This window comes from Sus scrofa, chromosome 6 (genome assembly GCF_054392235.1).
Source record: "Sus scrofa isolate SSC_HxYL_T2T_F1_AM1 chromosome 6, Sscrofa_HxYL_maternal_Yorkshire_Landrace_v2.0, whole genome shotgun sequence".
NCBI classification, from domain to species: domain Eukaryota; kingdom Metazoa; phylum Chordata; class Mammalia; order Artiodactyla; family Suidae; genus Sus; species Sus scrofa.
The window spans coordinates 65249930-65271228 of record NC_139388.1 but is presented as its reverse complement, the minus strand read 5'-3'; the positions used below and the strand labels follow the sequence as shown (position 1 = coordinate 65271228).

General features: G+C 42.1%; 4 protein-coding genes across 4 annotated transcripts in view; 2 read left to right on the top strand and 2 right to left on the bottom strand.

The window, feature by feature from the left end:
* The window catches only part of ZFP28 (ZFP28 zinc finger protein), a 183404-nt gene that overhangs the window by 89539 nt on the left and 72566 nt on the right, over window positions 1-21299 (top strand). The gene's annotated exons all lie outside the window — the stretch shown is intronic.
* Window positions 512-21299, bottom strand: part of OR10AM7 (olfactory receptor family 10 subfamily AM member 7) — a 30120-nt gene continuing 9332 nt past the window's right edge. The window contains exon 2 of the transcript XR_014806766.1: window positions 512-3430. The gene's annotated coding sequence lies outside the window, so the exon portion shown is untranslated. The remainder of the gene's footprint in view (window positions 3431-21299) is intronic.
* Window positions 8382-9356, top strand: LOC100623905 (olfactory receptor 6Z7-like). The gene has a single exon (XM_003356096.1). It carries the CDS (start codon window positions 8382-8384, stop codon window positions 9354-9356), a length of 975 nt encoding a protein of 324 aa, XP_003356144.1.
* Window positions 15183-16121, bottom strand: LOC100624006 (olfactory receptor 6Z7-like). Its single transcript, XM_003356097.3, has one exon. It carries the CDS (start codon window positions 16119-16121, stop codon window positions 15183-15185), a length of 939 nt encoding a protein of 312 aa, XP_003356145.1.

Below are 21299 nucleotides of genomic sequence, written 5' to 3'. Positions count from 1 at the left end.
CTGAATTACCCTTGAGAAAAGTGGGCAATGTCCAGGAGAAAGCAACTCCTCACAGATGAGTCATAACTGCGTCATTAACACACACGACCAGATGCTCAAGTTTGCTAGCAATTGGAGACACACAGATATAACAATCCCACATTCAATTCCTAGAAGATGGACAAATATTTCCCAAGTGTCTCTATTTGTCCCTACAAGTGAAGAGAGATAATATGTGCAATGATATTCCTTGTATCTTTGTAATGAAAAAAATTAGAAGTAACCTAAGTGTCCATCAAAAAAATGAATGGATACAATACATTTTAATACCTTCATCTGAAAGGAACATCTGGCTATGAAATAACCTAAGTGTCCATCAAACGAATGAATGGATACAATACATCATATTACCTTCATCTGAGAGGAACATCTGGCTGTGAAATGAAAAGAAGCAGATTTTTAGTGTCACATGGAAACATGGTAGAGATTTATGTATTAAAGCAAAATCATGACCAACTATGGATTCCTTTAGTTTTATTTTTTTGTTTGTTGTCTTTTAATTTTTATACAATTTCAGACTTACAGAAAAGTTGCAAGAGTACTTAAAACTCTGATATATTTTATGCATTGTCACAAATTGTTTAGTTTTTCTCCATTTTCTTATTTTCTCTCTCTTTCTTCCTCTCATGTCCATTTTTTTCAAAATTATTTGAAAGTGATTTAGAGATATTTTGCCCATTTATTTGTACATGCTTTAGTGTTTGTTTCCTAAAAGCAAGGACATTATTTTACAATTTGAAACAGAGGAAAATAACTGAAGAATTTCTAACCCATACCTCTTTGAAAAGCAACTCTACTAACTAGAGCATAATATTTGTTTTCCACTCTGTATATAAAATTTATTTATAATGAAATGCACAAATCTTAGACGTCAGTCAATATTTTTTGAAGAATGTGTATATCAACACCCCCATAAATATGCAGCACATTTATTTTTTTCTAGAAAGTTCTCTCTTACTCCTTTTCTCTTAGTTCTGCCAGAGGTAATCAGTTTTCTGACTTTTTTCACCACAGATTTGCTCTTATCTGTTCCAGAGTATATACTCATTTGTGTATGACTTTTTTGACCGGCAGTGTTTGTACTGGCAAAAGCTAGGAAACTACACAAATGTTTATGAATAAAGGACTTGTTAAACATATTATGGTCCATTCCTTGGAGACCTGACTGCGCCATACCTCTAACAGACTCTTCTTCCACCCTCACCACCTTTGCACCAGACATCCCTATATGGTTCACGGTCAAGTATTTCAAAGTTAAAACAAGTCACATTAAGGAAAACTTTCTAGGAGTCAAGGTCCAAGTCTTAGTCTTATTCCCCCTCAATCAACAAACATTACATTGCAAAGAATACAGAAATAGGAGTTCCCTGGTGGCCCAGCAATTAAGGACTTGGTGTTGTCACTGCTGTGGCTTGGGTTCAATCCCTAGCCTGGGAACTTCCTCATGCCATGGGCAGGAAAAGGAAGAAAGAAGACAGAAATAAAATATGAAGACCCTTCTCTGAATGAATCACAGGTTAGTTGTGAGAGAATCAAGGTAGTCATAATTATGTGTTTCCAGAACTAAGCAGTTTTTAGACATAAGTGAAAAAAGAATTCGCGTTCATGACTGCCTACTGTGTGTCTATCACTGTGATAGATGGGTACCCATCCCTGTTAATTTAACTTTTCCTTCATCTCTGAGATGTGCAGGTGATCTCCACTGCACCTGTGTTAGTGCCAGCAGTAGTTACCACTCACTAACCATCTACCGGGTCTAGGAACAGTGACAAGTGGGCGATTTACAGGCACTAGGTAGTTTAATCTTCAAGACGACTCTTCACTATGTGTCATCACCCCATGACAGAGGGAGACACAGAGGCTGAGGGGTGGAGGCAAAGTCCCGCCACCTCTGAATGACAGACCAGGAATTCAAGATCAGGTATTCATGCTCCAAACTCCCAGAGCATTTCTCTCCCTTGGTTTGGAGCCCAGGCATTCCACCACGTTTCTGGGTAACCACTGGGGATCATGACATTTTCACTCTATAACACTGCTCTCTGACTGGCGGCAAAGGGTTAATTCTTGGTGTCTGCAAAAGGAGGAAGTGGGGGAACACATCTCTAAGTCAGTGGAAATGAGCCTGAAGGATGAATTAAATTTCATGTGGAGGGGAAGGGAAAAGACAGGCTGGGTAGAAGGACCAGCATGGGCAGAGACGTACAAAATGCACTGTTTGGGGTGTGCGTGTATGAGAATAGGGAAGAGACACGAGGTACATTCATGAGCGTGTGAAAGTATTTTAACTTTGATTCTCTCAAAAGATGGGAGAAAAAAATACATACTGGTGAGGATGTGGGCCATACCATTTGCTCAAAATATTTTTCATTGTTTTCTGAACATGGCATAATGTGAACAGATGGTTTTGCTGGTCCTGAAAAAAACTCTACACTAGAGTTATGGGCACTTTACTTCTAAGCCTATCTATTTGATTTGGTTGCACGAAAGAGAGAAATAATGAAAAATAATACATGGATAGGGTTCCCTCCAAATATTCATTGGGAATTCCAGGAATAGATAGAAGAGCTGTTTGGTATGAAGCCCAAAGCATAGAGAAGAAAAACTATGTCACATATACAGAATACTGAATGTTGGATGCCAGCTTAGGGAGCTAAGGTATTCAGAAGGCACTGGGGAAAGGAATTTTTAATTTTCTATGTGAGCTGGAAGAGTGTTCTATTTATCTGTTTCTTGTATCAAACAAGTTATGTTGTAACACTTCTGAGAGACAGAACTCTTATATTCCTCCTATGATAAGTTTTCCCAGACCTCCAGCTTCCCCTCTTCTTAAAACCCATGGGTTCTTCACCTCTTATGATATTATAATATGGTACAAAGGTCTCCTTCAGGCTCAGCACCTCCCCGTGTTCTGGGAGGACCTTGAGAGCAGGAATTAATTTCATTCAGTTTTGCAATCCCAGTATCCATCATAAGTCCTGTCATGGTTGAGAGGTTCCAAGCTGCATGAGTACAGCCTCGGAGCCATTGTTAGTTCTTAGTCACCTTCCCAAGCCCCAGTACAATTTTGCGAAAATTTTCCCTTCAAAGTTGTCTCTAAATCCACAGAGATTAGGACAGTCCTCTAAGGTCCGTCCTTTGGATTTAAACTTGTCCTTTTTCTTCAGCTGGCTGAAGGAGCAGCGTGCTCCTGGCAGCGCCTAGAACACACAGATGGAGAAACGAGGAGAGGCAGTGAGCTCGTCAATCAGGACCAAAGACAACGTCTTCCAAACAGTCCTGAGATCCTCGACTACACTGGACAATGCTTTGTCTTCACGTGCGTCCAGGGGCAGACGCTGAATGTTTGTTATCCCCAGAGTCTCCTTGAGGAAGGACAAGCAGGACCTGTCTCCTTTAACCAAGAGGTAAGAAAATAGCATCATTTAATTTGGAACAGAAAAGAGAGAGCACCAGGAAAAGCCCCACCCCTATAAGGTGCCCAAAGTCACCCCAAAGGGTGCCAGACACTACCTGAGTGCCACAAAGGCTATTTTGGACTTAATCCCCATGGCAGTCTGAAGAAGTCAGAGTTGTTACCTCCATACTTAAGACAAAGACATGAGGCTCAGAGGTTCAGTCTTTGTCTAAGTCAGAGAGAGCCCAGGTTACAACGAATTCTGTCTGACTCCAAAGACCTTCTCTTAACCTGCATGCCAGTAATTCACGAAGGCTCATGAAATACGTGTCTTAGGTCCACACTAGCCTTTAAAATCACATGGCATAGAATATGGGAGAAAATATTGAAAGGACTCAAAATAAGGGTAAGTGGTTTTTGTTAAGTTTCTAGATTTATATGGGATGTGTGTGTGATTGTGACTAGGTCACAATGTAAAATGTATTTCTTACTGTGGGCCATGGGAAATACACTAGATTATACTGCGTCTAAATTCTTTCATACACAGAACACAGGTAATATGAAAGCTATCATCAGACAGTATCTTTTTGTTCCTAGTGGAAGTATTATCATTTCAGTAATAGGTAACTCAGGCTACAAGAAATTAAGAATCTTTCAGTTACCCAGCTAGCAAGTTGGTCATAAGTTTCCTTGTGGGGCAAAAGCCAGGTGGGTGATAACCACATGCCAGGTCTTCTGACAAGTGTTTGTGGAATCGACTCCCAATTTTTGAATCATCCGCAAAGAGCCCAGTGCTTTTTTCGGTACATGTATCCATTCTTCAGCAGTTTAATCAGGGACATTCTAAGGCATCTGAATTTATCAGAGGGGCAAAGCCTTCACGAAGATGTTAAGTCCTGAACAGGGGTACATAGACAGGAAAGAAAGGCAGAAGAAGGAACAGAGATAAACCCGGGAAAAGAAGGACATCAAGTCCGTGGCAGGAAGTGGTGGCAGGCATTCGTTTTCAGGACCAAGGACAGTGTCCTGTCCACCCGGCTCAACACTTACTCAAGTCCAAGGGCAGCCCAACCTGAGCCACTCAGAGCGAGGACGCCCACCCTCAACCCTATGCTCCTCTGAAAAATGAAGCACTGTGCCAAAATACCAAGATGAAAATTTCCACCGAGAACATATCTCCCCTCTTGGGCAAAACTGCATCCCTGTAATTAAAAAACAACATTAACTACAAATAATTTACTGCCATTGTATTATTTAACATTTTTTCCATCTGTTACTTGAAGGGGACTATTTTAGTGATCTCATCTATCTTTGCATAAACCAACACACTTGGAAGCATGGTGATTTTTCCTTAATTTGGACATGGCGAGACTCTTCCAGGAGCATTTTTTACTAAAACGAATGAGGGAAATGGCACTAAAGCAAGGGAGAAATTACACAGTATTTGATTCGGAGAGATCTTGGAACTCATACTTGAAGTGTGAATTGGACTATGTTTTTAAGGAGGGGTACATAAAAATACAAGTGCAGGAATATGCTGGCACTATTTCTGGAAGGACTCACAGGAAACCGTTGAGTCGTTACCTCTAGAGAAGGATGTTGGCATGAGAAAAGTTCCTTTAAATTTCATTTTAAAAATTAACATGCATAAAATTGGTGTACAGGTACGTGCATTTTAACACATACACAAGGTCCTTTTGAGCATGGCTTTTATATAAACAGTAGGTGCAAAAGAAAATATGCAGCACAGGAGGAGCGTATAAAAATAACAGAGCAGTGAATGCCCTGTATTCACTCACCACTTGAAGAAGGACACGACCATTTATCGGACCATTTATCGTCTCTGCGTGCCCTCCCCAGCCCATTCCTCCCCACTATCTTGAATTTGGGACCCAACATTTGCCTACTTTATTTTGCCACATGGCTTTTTATCTCTAAACAACGTATTCCTTAAGCTTTTGCAAGGGTTCATTTCTTATAAACGGAATTACCACTCTTTGCCCACTGAGATGAACATCTTTTTTTTTTCTCATTACGTTTCTAAGGTTGATTCATTGATGATGTTAGATGTGGTTCTGATCCATTTATTTACTTGCAGGAGAGTACCCCATTCTATAAAGAGATCACAATTCACATATCAATCCTATTATGGGACACTTGAGATGTTTACATTATGTGTTTTTATTTTTGCCAGGAAAACTGTGCTGCTATGAACATTACTCTGGATAGAGATACGCTTGAACGTAGAATTTCTAGGACAGATTTACTCGATAATGCCAAATTGTCTTCTGAAGTTTTCGAATCAGTTCAGGCTCCTTGCAGTAGTGTATGAAAGTTCTCATTGTTAAACTTTATGTTTTCAGAATTCCACAATTCCACAGCTGTAAAATGGTGTTTAATTTTGGTTTTAATTTCCATTTCCTTGGTTCCCAATAAGATGGGCATATTTTTACACTTCTAGTGACTAACATTCTTTGGTAAGATACACATTCAGAACTTTGCCCATTTTTCTGCTAAAAATTTTTGCATATCAATTGACCCATTTCTCTGCAATTCCCACCCAAGAATCCCTCTTCACTTATACATATGGCAAGTGTATTTTTTCCAGTTTGTTAGTTTTCTTCTAATATTTTGTAGTGATCAGAATTTTTTAATGATCTTAATTTTCGAAATTTTATTTATTTTTCTTTTTAATGAGTTTTATTTTTCCATTATAGTTGGTTTACAGCGTTCTATCAATTTCTACTGCAGAGCAAAGTGACCCAGTCACACATACATATATACATTCTTTTTCTCACATTATCTCCCATCATGTTCCATCATAAGTGACAGATATAGTTCCCTGTGCCGTACAGCAGGATCTCATTGCTTATCCACTCTAATTTTTACATTTTAAAGTGGAAAAGTTTTTTATTCTTTCCCCTTATTGTCATTGTATTCTAAACTGTCCAATGTTGAAAAGACATGCTTCTGTATTTTTTTCTAAAATCTCAGAGATTTGCACTTCGCATGTATGTTTTTAGCCCAGTCGAAATTGATTTTTTGTGTGTGTGCATGCTATGTGATGTAGGGTTTCATCCTCTTTTTATTTCTCTATACTGATAACTAATTATTCAAGAACCATTCCTTCCAAAGGCTGTCCTCTTCCTCACCTGTCTACAATACAATTTATGTCATGAATCAAGTTTGTATCTATGCTTGGTCGGTTTCTGGGCTTTATTCCATTCTATTATTCCAATAATCTCTGAAAGTTAATTTGCATTGGGAATGTCGAAAGAGATTGGAGCACTAGGAGAGACTCAGAATGAATTGAAGAGCGATGAAGCCACCTAAAAATAGATTTTTCTCATATGGATGGAAGAACGCTGATTTCTTCCCTTCCTCTTACGTCTTTACCCTTCAGCTACACTGGCTTTTATTTTCCTGGAAGATGCTAAACTCCTTCTTGACAAGATTTTTGCAGTTGCTTTTGCTTGTTCCACTCAGAATGCTCTTCCACCAGCTCAACATTCACTTATCTTTCTCATTAGTTGAAAATATACTCAAACGTCACTACCCTCCTGAAAGAAGCTCTTTCCCTGAGTGCCCACCCTAAAATGGCCTCCTTCAGAAGATGCCAACCATCCTGTTTTGCTTTCTCCTCAGCACTTCCTGCTGAAATTCATTATTTATCTTTCATTTGCCTTCTCTATCCCTTACTACCTAGAATATAAATTTCAAGAGCTCATGGACATGAGTTCTGCTCACTGGTTGATTTCAGGCACCTGAAAATATGGAGTATATTTGAATATATATAAGTGATAAGTCAGATGTAGGTCCAAACAGAATAATCTCCATGTCTTAGTCACCTAAAATGCAAGATGAATCCCCAATACTAGCAGCAAAGGCAAAGGACCCCAATTTCTACAACTCCATCCTTTTCGAAAAGTCACTTACTGCCTGCGAGCTTCAGGACCGTCTTGTATATGAACTGGTAAAATAATGCCGATTTTTGCAGGGTTGTGAAAATCAGTCAATCGCCTGATTCAAAAAGTGGGTTCAAAAAGTGCAGTACAGGGTAGGGGCACATAAGTGATGCTAAGTATATGCAGTTTCTTTCCTTAAAAAAAATGTTCTCTTTCTGGAAGGGGTTGTGTTTAGAAGTATTCAGGGAAGACATTTCTCACTGGTCTCTTTAGAGACACCATTATAGCTGGTCTTCTCTCTAAGACACAGTAGTAAATTGCCTCCAGAAATTCAACCCAATTAAAAGAGGGATATGTCTCAGAATAAGGGAATTGTGAGTCTACCTTTATTGAAAATAGTGCTGACAACTTCTGGGGTCCTGGGACAATTTTCAGAAAGAAAGAGAGTGAGAGAGGGAAGGAAAGAGAGAAAGAAAAGAAAGAAAAGAAAGAAAAGAAAGAAAAGAAAGAAAAGAAAGAAAAGAAAGAAAGAAAAGAAAGAAAGAAAGAAAGAAAGAGAGAGAGAAAGAAAGAAAGAAAGAAAAGAAAGAAAGAAAGAAAAGGAAAGGAAAGGAAAGGAAAGGAAAGGAAAGAAAAGGAAAAGAAGGAAGACATCACTTAAAGTCATAAAAAGTAACAGAACAATTACACCTTGCTTTATAAAGCACTTTCCATCTATTGCCATATTTAATATCCGCAAGGGCTAAGGACCACCTGGATATAGGCTTCACCTCCATCTAACAGATAGATAAGGGGGAGGAGGGACATAAAGGCTGAGCATCTTGCCAATGATCACAGGTGTAGTAAGTACAGTGTAGAGTTTTCCATTTCCAGTTTTTCAGTTTCCCAGTTGCTGCTCATGGTGCTTCTGACAACAGTCCAACCATCAGGCTTCAGCAAAGCTACGCTGGCTCTAGGAGCCCTAACTATATATGCTCTTCCCCTTTACCCATTTATTTTTTTCATGGACCATGACTCTGTCAATCTTTCTCTTTCTGACGTAGATGGAGCGGTCTCTGGACTTAGCCAATATGTCCAGAGTCCAAGAGTTTATCCTACTGGGTTTGTCTGCCAGGCAAGGTATAAGGGACGTCCTGTTTGTCGTCTTCCTGGCCCTCTACCTGCTGACCCTCCTGGAGAACACACTCATCGTCTTCCTCATCTGCAGTCACACCGACCTCCACAAGCCCATGTACTTCTTCCTGGGAAACCTGAGCTGCCTGGAGATGTGCTACGTGTCAGTGACCATGCCCAGCCTGCTCGTGGGGCTGAGAGCCAGTCCGTGCCATGTGCCTTTCGCCGTCTGCATAATTCAGTTTTTTTTATTCATATCGCTCATCGGCACCAAGTGCACCCTCCTGGCCTCCATGGCCTATGATCGCTATGTGGCCATCTGCCGCCCACTCCACTACCCACTGCTCATGAGGCCCCAGGTCTGCCTGAGCTTGGCCATGACGTCGTGGCTTGGGGGGCTGCTGGTCTCAGTGGTCAAGACAACATGCATCGCCAGCCTGTCCTACTGTGGCCCCAATGTCCTCAACCACTTCTTCTGTGATGTCTCGCCTCTGCTCGACCTGTCCTGCACCCACGTGGCCCTGACGGAGCTGGTGGACTTCATCTCTGCCATCCTCACTTTCTGTGGGACACTGCTGATTGCTCTGGGCTCATACGCCGCCATCGGGAGGGCTGTGCTGCGCATGCCTTCTGCCACCGCCCGCTGCAAAGCCTTCTCCACCTGCGCCTCCCACCTGGTGGTGGTGGGCATCTTCTACTCAGTGGTCCTCTTTGTGTATTCCCGCCCCAGCCGGGTGGAACCCACCAACCTCAACAAGGTGCTGTCCATCATCTACACGGTGGCCACGCCCATATGCAGCCCGATTGTCTACTGCCTGCGGAACAGGGAGGTCCACGCAGCGCTCCAGAAAACCCTCCACCCGCGCCGAGTCTCCTCAGGGAGCGCTCACGTTTCCTGCTCCTGATTTTAAAACGTTCATGGCCAAATGTACACACGACTTTCAAAGGCAGATAGAAACCCAGAAGAAGATATTCACGCCATAATGTATAAAGACTTTTTAAAATAAAGGAGAAAAATATGAGCACCTCAAAAGAAAAATGGTCATGAATAGGAAGTTATTGAAGGAAAAATTTAAGTGGCTGATAACCTACAAAAAGATTCTCCAGTAACCCAAGACATGCAAATTTACTCCTTGCCTACTGAAAAAAAAAAATGTGGCGTTCCCGTCGTGGCTCAGTGGTTAATGAATCCAACTAGGAACCATGAGGTTGAGCGTTCAATCCCTGGGTTGGGGATCCAGTGTTGTCGTGAGCTGTGGTGTAGGTCACAGACGCAGCTTGGATCCTGCATTGCTGTGGCTGTGGCGGCCAGGGCTACAGCTCTGATTAGACCCCTAGCCTGGGAACCTCCATATGCCATGGGTGTGGCCCTAAAAAGACAAAAAGACAAAATATATATATGTGTGTGTGTGTGTGTGTATGTGTGTGTAATGCAAAGTGTAAGCACAAGAATTTTTATTGCAACATTGTAATTTGGAATAAAAATTTTATTGGAAAATTTTGCAAGTAACACTAATGTCCACTGATACGAAATTATTTTTTAAATATATTATGTTATGTGCATAGTATGAAATCACACACATTCATTAAAGCGATTAAACCAGACCTGCAGGGATTTCCCTCGTGGCTCAATGAACTAAGGATTTAGCCTTGTCGCTGCTGTGGCTCTGGTTACAGCTGCAGCTTGGGTTTGATCTCTGGCCTGGAAACTTCTGCATGCCGAGGGCACCACCGAAACAACAACAACAAACCAGACCCGCAGGTACTGTCATGAGGAGACAGTATGTTGTTGAGTTAAAAATGAAAGAAGCACTATGAAAGTATGTCAAAGATTTGTAAAATGATAATAATAAATAAACTAATTGCAGTGGTTATTTGTGTTAACCTGTGCCTAGAAAGGAATCTGAAAAGGTACATATCAAAGAGTTATTAGCCTTGTTTGGAGGCATGAGACCATATTTCCTATTTTATATCTTTGAATATTTTGCAATAAGCATGTATTACCTTTATAACTGAGTAAATGAGCATGTTACAAGGGAAAACTGAAATTCAAAGAATTACCTTCTATGGAATGACTTATTGTAACAAGATATTTTTCATGTTTATTTTAAGTAATAAAAACTCATGCTGACAGAGCCTCAAGGGCAATGAGCATATTCTGGGGTTGTTGGTGAGAGTATATGTTAGTACATTTTAGAAGGGCTGTTTGATATACATGCAAAAAGCCTTGAGATCTGAATGGCCTTACATCCACCAGTTCTTCTTTGGAAATTTGTCCTGGAGAAGAAAGTGGAAGATGTGGGCAAAAGCTGACATACAATGATATCTATTCCAGACTATTTGTACAAATAACCCAAAGTTCATCCCCCAAAAATGCAATAGAAATGGCCAATAAACTATAGAATAATGTCCAATGTCCATGACTACTAAAGAAATGGAGCTCAATAAATGCACCTCCACATAGCAAATTAAAAAGAAAGAAAGAAAGAAAGAAATCCTTTGAGAAAACCTAGTGTCGGTTGGATGTGGGGGAAAGATACCCTCTAGGACTGCTGTGGAAATGCAGACTGAGCAGTGTTTTTGGGAAACAATTTGCCAATATTTGCCAAATTTTATAGTCACACACGTTGGACACACAACAATTATCTTTTTTTTTTCATGCTATTGATATTGAGATAGTCTTTAGTTATCTTCGCTGGTGTTTCCAGCCCTTTGCCTTCCAGGCACACAGATGATTGCACTTTCTGGGCTCTTTGCTACATGGGTAGGATCACCTGAGTGCTCCTGGCCACCAAGTCATTGTGTCACTTCCAGACCAAATTATTTAATTCCTAGGGTGAGACTCTCCAGACCTCATTTCTCTGTCCCTGCAAAGAAATGAGGTGCCACGCAAAGTTCAAAACTGGCCCCTTCCACCTGACCATGGTTAGCAGAATACCCTTTAAAATGGTCACAAAAATTCACTAGGAGTTCCCATTGGGGTGGAGGGCTGTGAGGAGAGCAATGTTCTGTGCAATGTTTTGATTGGCCAGCTGGTGTGGTGTCACGTGTTTGGGGGGGCGGCGAGGAGGGGGTTACAATGCTCTGATTGGCCAGCTGGTGTCACCTGCCTTCCCCTAGAGCTAAGAGGAGAGGCTGCCAGCTCACTCAAGCCATAAGGATGGAGGGTGGGGTAGTGCTTCTCCCTAGGAACATTAGGGTGTATCACAAAAGACACCTCTTTAGGTGATGTGGTGTCAAGAAAATATCAGGCGTCTACTGCAGCTGTGATTCCATGAAGGAAATGGATCACAGAACAGAGAAGGAGGCGGAAAGAAGAAAGCTGTACGAAACACAAATTGGTACAACGGCTATGGAAAACAGTATGGAGGGTGCTTAGAAAACTAAATATAGAACTACCATATGATCCAGCAAGCCCACTCTCGGGCATATATCCAGACAAAAGTTTCATTCAAAAAGATACATGCACCCCTATGTTCATTGCAGTGCTATTGGGCAGCGCTATTGACAGTAATCAAGACATGGAAACAGCCTAAATGTCCATCGACAGAGGAATGGAATAAGAAGATGTGGTACATGTATACAATGGAATACTACTCAGCCATAAAAAAGGACAAAATAATGCCACTTGCAGCAATATGGATGCAACTAGAGATTCTTACACTAAGTGAAGTAAGTCAGAAAGAGAAAGACAAATACCCTATGACATCACTTCTGTGTGGAATCTAAAATTTGGTACAAATGAACCTTTCCACAGAACAGAAACAGATTCACACACATAGCAAACAGACTCAGGGTTGCCAAGGGGATGGGGGGAGGGCATGGGATGGATGGGGAGTTTGGGGTTAGCAGATGCAAACTATGACATTTAGAATGGATAAGCAATGAGATCCTATATTATAGCACAGGGAACTATATCCAGTCTCTTGGAGTAGAACATGATGGAAGAGAGTATGAAAAAATACAGAAAGTATGTATATATATGACTGAGTCACTTTGCTACATAGAGCAACTACATAGAGGACACTGCTACATAGAGGACACTGACTCAACACTGTAAATCAGCTACACTTTAACAACAAAAAAGAAAACTGGAAACCCAACAGCTCCCAGTGTTTCTGGGCACTGTGTCAGTCAGTGGGGCAGAAGGAAACTGAACACAAAGCAGAATGGGGGTCACATTTGGCTCTATCTCATGGACAGAAGGGAGAGATTAAAGTGATTTTTTAATATTGAACAATAATTTCATTTTAAAAGCAATATATACTTGCCACCAAAAATTTTCGACAAAATATAATGACACGAAAATGAAAGCAAAGTCTTCACCATTAGCATTTTATAGTGCTGGTTTTCAAATTCTCTCATATTCTTTCAATGTGTATATACATATATACACAGTGCAATAAAAATCAAAACATCATAACATTGTAAGTCAACTATACTTCGATAAAACTAAAAAATGAAAAAAAAGTCAAAATGTAATTACACTGTCCATGCTGTTTTATAACCTGAATTTTCCACATCATGATATATAACTGACACCTTTCATGGAAGTAAATATACTTACAAAATTCACTTTTTGTGGCATGGTAGGATTCTATTGCATAGCTGTGATGCAGTTTTTTGTTTTTGTTTGTTTGTTTTGTCTTTTGCCTTTTTAGGGCTGCACCCACGTGCGGCATATGAAGGTTCCCAGGCTAGGGAACCAATCGGAGCTACAGCTGCTGGCCTACACCACAGCCACAGCAACGCCAGATCTGATCCGCACCTGAGCCTACACCACAGCCCAGGGCAACACAAAAAACGGATCCTTAACCCACTGAGCAAGGCCAGGGATCGAAGCCACATCCTCGTGGCTCTTGCTCGGGCTCATTGACAGCTGAGCCATGAAGGGAACTCCCTGCAGTTTGTTTTACTGACTCCTCTATTGTTGAATGGAGGTTTCTCCCAACAGTGCTCCAGTGAAAGAGCAAAATGCAATAAATATTCTCACAGTTGTGTTGTTGTAGGCATCCCGTTATTTCCTTGGGAAAAAAATCCTTAAAATGATACTCTTTCAAAGCCCAGGGACATTCAGGTTTTACTGCATATTGACAAATTGCCCTCCAGAAACATTGTACTGATATCAGATAATAACTTTTCATGATTACTGAAAATTGCAAAAAAAATTAATTTTGCAGTGTGCATTCTCAAAATAAATCTAAGCAAACATATGAAGACATCTAGAATTTTTATATTTCACATTTTTAAATTTAAATTTCTATTTAGAATTTACTCTAATGTTTTACATTTTGATCCATAACTATATTAGGTCTCCATGCCAATATAGAGATATAATTTTTTAAAACGGCTTCATAAAGTTTCATAATATGCGGGCATGGTAATTTACTCAGTCATTATGCTATTGATGAACAGTCATGTTCTTTCCAGATTGGCCCACTTAAAACAATGCTACAATAAACATATTTATCATGTATTTTTACAGATCAGTGCTTTAATTTCCCTGTGAGATATCTGCAGATGTGGAGATTCAGGGTCAAAATGTAGGCACAATTCGAATCTTAATAGGAGATACCAGATTGTCTTCCAAGAATGTTTTAACAATTTATTCCACCACCAGCCATATAAGAGAGTCCCTATTTTTTCAAAGCCACATCAATTGTGGCTATTAACAATCATTTGAATTTTTCCTGATCTGATACAGGGATGGTACAAGATTGTAACTACCATTTTTTCCTGAGCATTAAGGGGATTTATTAGAATCGTTTGTGTTATTTCATCCATAAATGGCCATTTATAATGGCGCTCCTTACCCTGACATACCTATATTGTTGAAGTAAGATACTGAATGCTTTGAAAACAGTTTGATAGTTCTTTAGAGCATGAAGTATAGCATAAACATATGACCCAGAAATTCCACTCCTAGGTACATACTCGAGGGAAAAGAACTGTTTACCACACAAATAGTTATATGCAAATGTCTACAGCAGCATTATCCCTAATAGCTAAAAAGTAGAAACAACTCAAACATCTATCAACCGGCAAATAGGCAACTAAGTATGGTGTAACCATAAAATGGAAATTTATTTTCTTTTTAGGCCTGTGGCATATGAAGGCTCCCAGGCTAGGGGTCAAACAGATCTGTAGCTGATGGCCTGTTCCACAGCCACAGCAACTTGGGATCCAGGCCACATCTGAGACCTGCACCACAGCACACAACAACGCCAGGTCCTTAACCCACTGAGTGAGGCCAGGGATCGAACCCGCATCCTCACAGACACCATGTCGGATTCTTAACTGCTGAGCCCCAATGGAAACTCCCCATATAATGGAATATTATCCAACCATAAAAAGGAATGACATACTGACACAGGCTACACCATGCATGAACCTTGAAAATATGATGCTAAGCAAAAGAGACCACACAAAATTCTATATATTACTAAACTTATGCGAAATGTCCAAACAGGCAAATCCATAGAGACAGAAGGAAGATTGGTGGTTTTTAGCGCTGGGGGGTGGGGCAGGGGATGGGAAGTGACTTCTAGTGCATAGGGGTTACTTTCGGGGGTGACGAAACTATTCTGGAATTCGATAATGGTGACAGTGGCACAACTCTGTGAATGCACTAAATCTCCACGGAACTGTACATGTTTAAAGATGAAAGGTTTGGTATGTGAACATAAAGTATGGTAACTTGAGACCTCTCCCATGTCTGATGCTAGGCAGCCTCAGCGCCAGTGGAGCATTTTCTGCAGCGCTGCCTGGACCTCCTTGTTCCGCAGGCAGTAGATGACGGGGTTGCACAGGGGCGTGGCCACCGTGTAGACGACAGAGAGGACCTTGTTGAGGTCCATGGATTTGATGCGGCTGGGACGGGCGTAGATGAAGAGGGTGGCTGAGTAGAAGATGCCCACCACCACCAGGTGGGACACGCAGGTGGAGAAGGCCTTGCTGCGGGCGGCAGCTGAGGGCATGCGGAGCACGGTCAGCCCAATGGCTGAGTAGGAGGCTATGGCCACCAGGAGGGAACCCCAGAGGATGAAAATGGCAGAGATGAAGTCCACCAGCTCCGTCAGGGCCACGTGGGTGCAGGACAGGTTGAGCAGAGGGGAGACATCACAGAAAAATTGGTTGAGGACATTGGGGCCACAGTAGGACAGGCTGGCGATGCATGTTGTCTTGGCCACTGAGACCAGTAACCCACCAATCCATGAGGCCATGGCCAAGTTCAGGCAGACCTGGGGCCTCATGAGCAGTGGGTAGTGGAGTGGGCGGCAGATGGCCACATAGCGGTCATAGGCCATGGAGGCCAGGAGGGTGCACTCCGTGCAGATGAGAGAGATGAAGAAGAAGAGCTGGGTCATGCAGGCTGTGAAGGAGATGTGAAAGGGTCCCGTCCACAGCCCCACGAGCAGGCTGGGCGTGGTCACTGACACGTAGCACATCTCCAGGCAGCTCAGGTTTCCCAGGAAGAAGTACATGGGCTTGTGGAGGTCGGTGTGACTGCAGATGAGGAAGACGATGAGTGTGTTCTCCAGGAGGGTCAGCAGGTAGAGGGCCAGGAAGATGACAAACAGGACGTCCCTTATGTCCAACCTTGTGGACAAGCCCAGCAAGACAAACTCCTGGACTCTGGTCATGTTGCCCACCTTCAGGGACCTCTCCATCTAAGAACAAAATACGTCTACAAAGACTTCACACATCTATCTCTCTACCTCTTGCCTCACCCCAGATCCAAGCCATCATCTCTCTTAAGTAAATGAAATAACCCCTTATCTCGTCTTCTTGCCTCTGCAATCCTTCTCCACGTAGCAGCTGGTAGAGTCGTTGAAAATCATATATCATACAGGGTCAGTCCTCTGCCTAGAACACTTGACATTCTCTCCATTATTCTTAGAATAAACATCATGTTCCTTATCATGCCCTTCAAGCCCCCCAATTTTCTGAGCATTGCAAGCTGCTTCAGGTTCGAGCCATGTCATATTTCCTCTCCTCCCATCTATTGAAGCCCCATGTGTACCCTTTCCCTCTTTCCAATGATCCAAGATTCTTCAAGTCTTGAAGAATTCCCACGTGACATTCCTTCTGTCTGGAACACTCTTCTCCCCGTTTGTGCTTTTCCTACTTCTGGGAATCCCTGACAGCCCTGGCATACATTTTTCAATGTCATATCCTCAGAGAAGCCTTCCTTGAAAATCTGCTATCAAGCCCTGTGTCATTATTCTCTATCTCTCTATCACAGAGACACTGTTATTCTTTTAAATTACTTGTCTGTTTGTTCCATCTTTCCAGGTCTCTCCAACTGGATTGTAAGCCTGGGGGAGGGAACAGGACCTGCCTTGCTCACAGCTCTATTCTTGGTATCTAGCAAGAGAGTGTGTTTCCAGTATCTTACAGCTACTCAATGCATGTTTACTCAGTGCATGGTACATCAAAGTTGGATTTATGGGCCTCACACTTTCTGGGAGATGCAGCAACAAATGACAGAGGAGTTGGCTGGGAGCGGTGGGACTCTGCCTAGGTGACCTTCCCTTCAATTTCTGATGGTTGGTGATTTGGAAGGGAGTCAATATAGGGTGGTTAGAAAGATACCCATCTTGGGATCAGAAATCCTAGCCTGTCCGCTTGTTACCATCTTTAGCATGTTGCTTGATTTATGCAAGACTTAGGTTTTTTCCTCTGTGAAATGGGAAGGATGATATTGCTTCCCATGAGATGTTATGGAGATTGCTTAAGAAAATGGAAGCATTAAGTTCTATGCAAAAGAGTTATTACTTTTGATAAAATTAGGGGACATTTTCTGAAAAAGCAACAATTTTCCCATGAATTTCAGTGGTTTTCCTGGGTATCTTAGAGTGGAGAATATTCCTCATCTCCCTAATCTGAGATTCCTCTACTGTTTTTAAGACATGCATTGATAGGATTTACCATCTATTAGAGAAAAGAGTTAGCTGTGTAATTTTCTAAAACAAGCAAATAGACATTTGATTCCTGACTTCCTCTAGAGAAGGCTATCTCCAGCCTTCTCCCCCGCAAATCTCTTGTTATAAAGATGGAGATAACATGTGTTATGTGTGTCTACGTTCAGGTTAGGGTCATGGAACAAAAGACTTCATTCACTTTCCATACCAAGCAAAGGAGGTGTCACTTCCCTTATTGGTAAAGGTGAAGAAACTGTGGTTCCCAGAGGCTACCAGTATGAAGTGAGAGCGCTGGGGGTTTTCAAGTAGGTTCTGTCTGATTTTACTACCCGCCAGTGCCAATGAGGTGGTATTGTTCGTGAAACCTGCCCTTGGTCTGTTAGGGAGCTACCTTAAGCTTCACCTCCTCCACAAAGCCTTCTTTGCACAGCCTAGCAGCCACGTCCGTCCCAACTGCACAGCACAGATGATGTTTACTCCTCGTCTGTCTTCTGCCTTTTATGGGGACCTTCTTTGGAATAACACAGGCACGTCTCAATCCACGACATGCCACGTTCCCCTTAAGAGGGTTTCGAGAACGTCACTTAAACTCTCTGAATCCCCATTGGCTCATAAATAAATTCTGGCATCCTGAGCTCCAGAGTGGAGATTGGCAATAACAATAATTCCCATGTAGCCGCATTCACCAGATGCCAGATGCTGTGTCAGGTGATTTTTATTCACATTTCATCCCCCTCCCAACACTGAGATGTAAGCATTAATATTGCCATTTCACAGATTTAGAAACTAAGGATCAGAGAGTCAGTTAGTTTCCACAAGACCTCCCAAAAGTAAGTAGAAAATATAGATTTGACATTCCAGGTGTGACTGGATCCATATTCATTATTTTCTTCCTTTTCTCTTGGGATTTGTGGTAAATTTTTCCTTGGATGCTAAACAAAAGCAGGATTTTTTGTCTTTTTAGGGCCACACCTTCAGCATATGGAGGTTCTCAGGCTAGGGGTCAAATTGGAGCTGTAGCTGCCACCCTACGCCACAGCCACACTCATGCCAGATCCAAATCACATCTGTGACCTACACCACAGCTACGCCACAGCACATCACAGCTCACAGCAATGCTGGATCCTTAACTCACCGAGCGAGGCCAGGGGTAGAACCTGCATCCTCATGGATGCTAGTCAGATTCGTTTCCACTGAGCTGCGACGGGAACTCCTGGGGTAAAATTTTCATTTTATTTTTTTGAAGCACTTTGGCCAAAGAGGAAAAGAAATTTATTCTTCTGCTCTAGGAAGGGAATGTTAGGGCTAGAAGGGCCACTTGAAGGCTCTCAGTTTGACATTCTCAGTTTTTATAGGAGGAAATTGAAAATATCTACACAGACACAATGGTTGCAGTTGATGATACGATTACATAGAATGCATCTGAGTTTCCCAAAATACCAGGTGCAAAGTACCTGCAAGTATATCATCTTTGGGGTCCTGGACAAAGACTTTATAGGTAGGATCCTATTTCATCATCCCAATGATCCTAAACAGTCAGCCCTCTTAGTCCCATTCTACTGATGAAGAACCAGAGACTTGGAGAGTAAAAGCCTTGTGCTCAAGGTCCCTCAGCAAATTATGAAGCTGATGCTCAATTAAATATGATTTATGGGGAGTTCCCATCATGGCTCAGTGGTAACAAACCTGACCAGGATGCATGAGGATGTGATCCCTGGCCTTACTCAGTGGGTTAAGGATCTGGCATGGCTGTGAGCTGTGGTGCAGGTCACAGATGCAGCTCAGATCCTGCATTGCTGTAGCTGTGGTGTAGGCTGGCAGCTGTAGCTCTGATTCAGTCCCTAGCCTGAGAACCTCCATATGCTGAGGGAATGGCCCTAACAGACCAAAAAAAAAAAAAAACTTACAGGTAAAGAGCTGCATTCTAGGGTCATATTTACCTGGTAACTTCCCTGCTCTGGGCATCAATCCCCTTGATTATACGTCTAACCTCAGACATGATTAAATGAAGCAAGAGGATTAACACACTTTCAGGCTCCACTGACGTCTGTTCTCTTTGATCCAGTAGTGGGTGGTGCTGTCCCTAGTCCAGAAGCAAAGAGGTTACATCTGCCCCAAACCAAAGTCGAAACTGCCGGTGGCCCTGAAGAGGGCTCTTCAGACAAACCCCTCAGTGCTGAATGATGGAGCGCCTCTTGGTTCCAGACAAGAACCCCTCAACGGCCCTCTTCCCTCGGTGTCTCCCTCTCCCCATGGGGCTTTTTTCTTCCATGATTCACTTTCTCAACATGTACTTGGCACATGTGTCTGTAGCATCAACATGCACTCAGCACAGTGGTGATACAGAGATGAACGGATGTGGGCAGTTCCTGCTGTGGCCCAGTGGAAACAAACCCAAGTAGGATCCATGAGGGTGTGGGTTTGATCCCTGGCCTCGCTCAGTGGGTTAAGGATCCAGTGTTGCCGTGAGCTGTGGTGTAGGTCTCAGATGTGGTTCAGATCCCACATCGCTGTGGCTGTGGTGTAGGCTGGCAGCAGTAGCTCTGATTCAACCCCTAGCCTGGGAACTTCCATATGTCATGGGTGAGGCCCTAAAAAGCAAAAAAAATTAATTTAATTTAATTTAATTAAAAAAAAAAACAGAGGCCTGCAGCCTCATGGTTCCTGGTCAGATTTGTTAACCACCGAGCCATGACGGGAACTCCAATATTATTCTTCTTTATTGGTTAAACTTGGACACATTTAGATAGCCTGTCCCACCCTCGATAGCCTTTTCTGGGGAAAAAAAAAAAAAGATGGATATAATTATCTTCATCACAACTTCTGTAATAACTCCACTCTTAAATAAGAGTCAAATAGACCTGGCTCTGAATAGTTACTCTTCCACCAAATAACTGCAAGATTTGGGCAAAGTCCTGGTGGAACTTCAGTTTCTTTATTTGCAAGGTGGGAATTATTTTAGTACTTACAGGGTACTCAAAAGTGTTGCCATGTGCCAAGTTTCTGACATGGGGTAATCAATAAATGTTATCTATTATTATTAAATTGTATGAGATGGAACTAGAGACTCTCATACTAAGTGAAGAAGCCAGAGAGATAAAGACAAATCCCTCATGATATCACTTATATCTGGAATCTATAACCTGGCACAAATGAACTTATCTACAGAAAAGAAACTCATGGTCTAGGAGAACGAACTTGCGGTGGCCAAGGGGGGAGGGTGTGGGAAGGACTGGGAGCCTGAGGTTAATAGATGCAAACTCTTGGATTCTGAGTGGATAAGCAGTGAGATCCTTCTGTATAGCACAGGGACCTATATCTAGTCACTTATGATGGAACGCGATGGAGGGTAACATGAGAAAAAGAATGTATATAGGGGTGTGTGTGTGTGACTGGGTCACTTTGCTGTACAGGAGAAATTGACAGAACACTGTGAACCAACTGTAATGGAAAAAATAGAAATCATTTAAAAAAATAAATAGTATGGCATGAAAAAATATATATGATCCTTTATCATAATAATGACTAATTATTATGTAATTAATAATTAATAATTTCAAGAGGTACACATTACTTCACTAATAAATGTTTTCACCATCCTGTGAGTGAAGATTATGTACTGCACATCACAGAAGAGGAACTAAAGCTTGGAGAGGGGAAGAAGCTTGACCAAGTCACACAGATAGTTCCTGGCAAATCCTGCTGTCCAGTGCAGGTCTACCTGATACTGAAGCCAGGGATCGTTTCTTCGGACGTGGCTGCCTCTCCATGAGGAAGAAGTTGCTCATGTTTGAGTCTAAACAATGAAGCCAACCTTTGGCCCAGCCTCCAAACTGGATTTCAGGGCTGGCAAGTTAGCATAATCCAGGCAGGCAGTCGTGCGGATAGCAAGGCAGAGTAGGAGTTTGATGAAGGGGTATTTAT

Bases quoted from the DNA above. Each gene is read 5' to 3' on its own strand.
- LOC100624006 (XM_003356097.3), bottom strand. From the start codon at position 16,121: ATGGAGAGGTCCCTGAAGGTGGGCAACATGACCAGAGTCCAGGAGTTT.
- LOC100623905 (XM_003356096.1), top strand. From the start codon at position 8,382: ATGGAGCGGTCTCTGGACTTAGCCAATATGTCCAGAGTCCAAGAGTTT.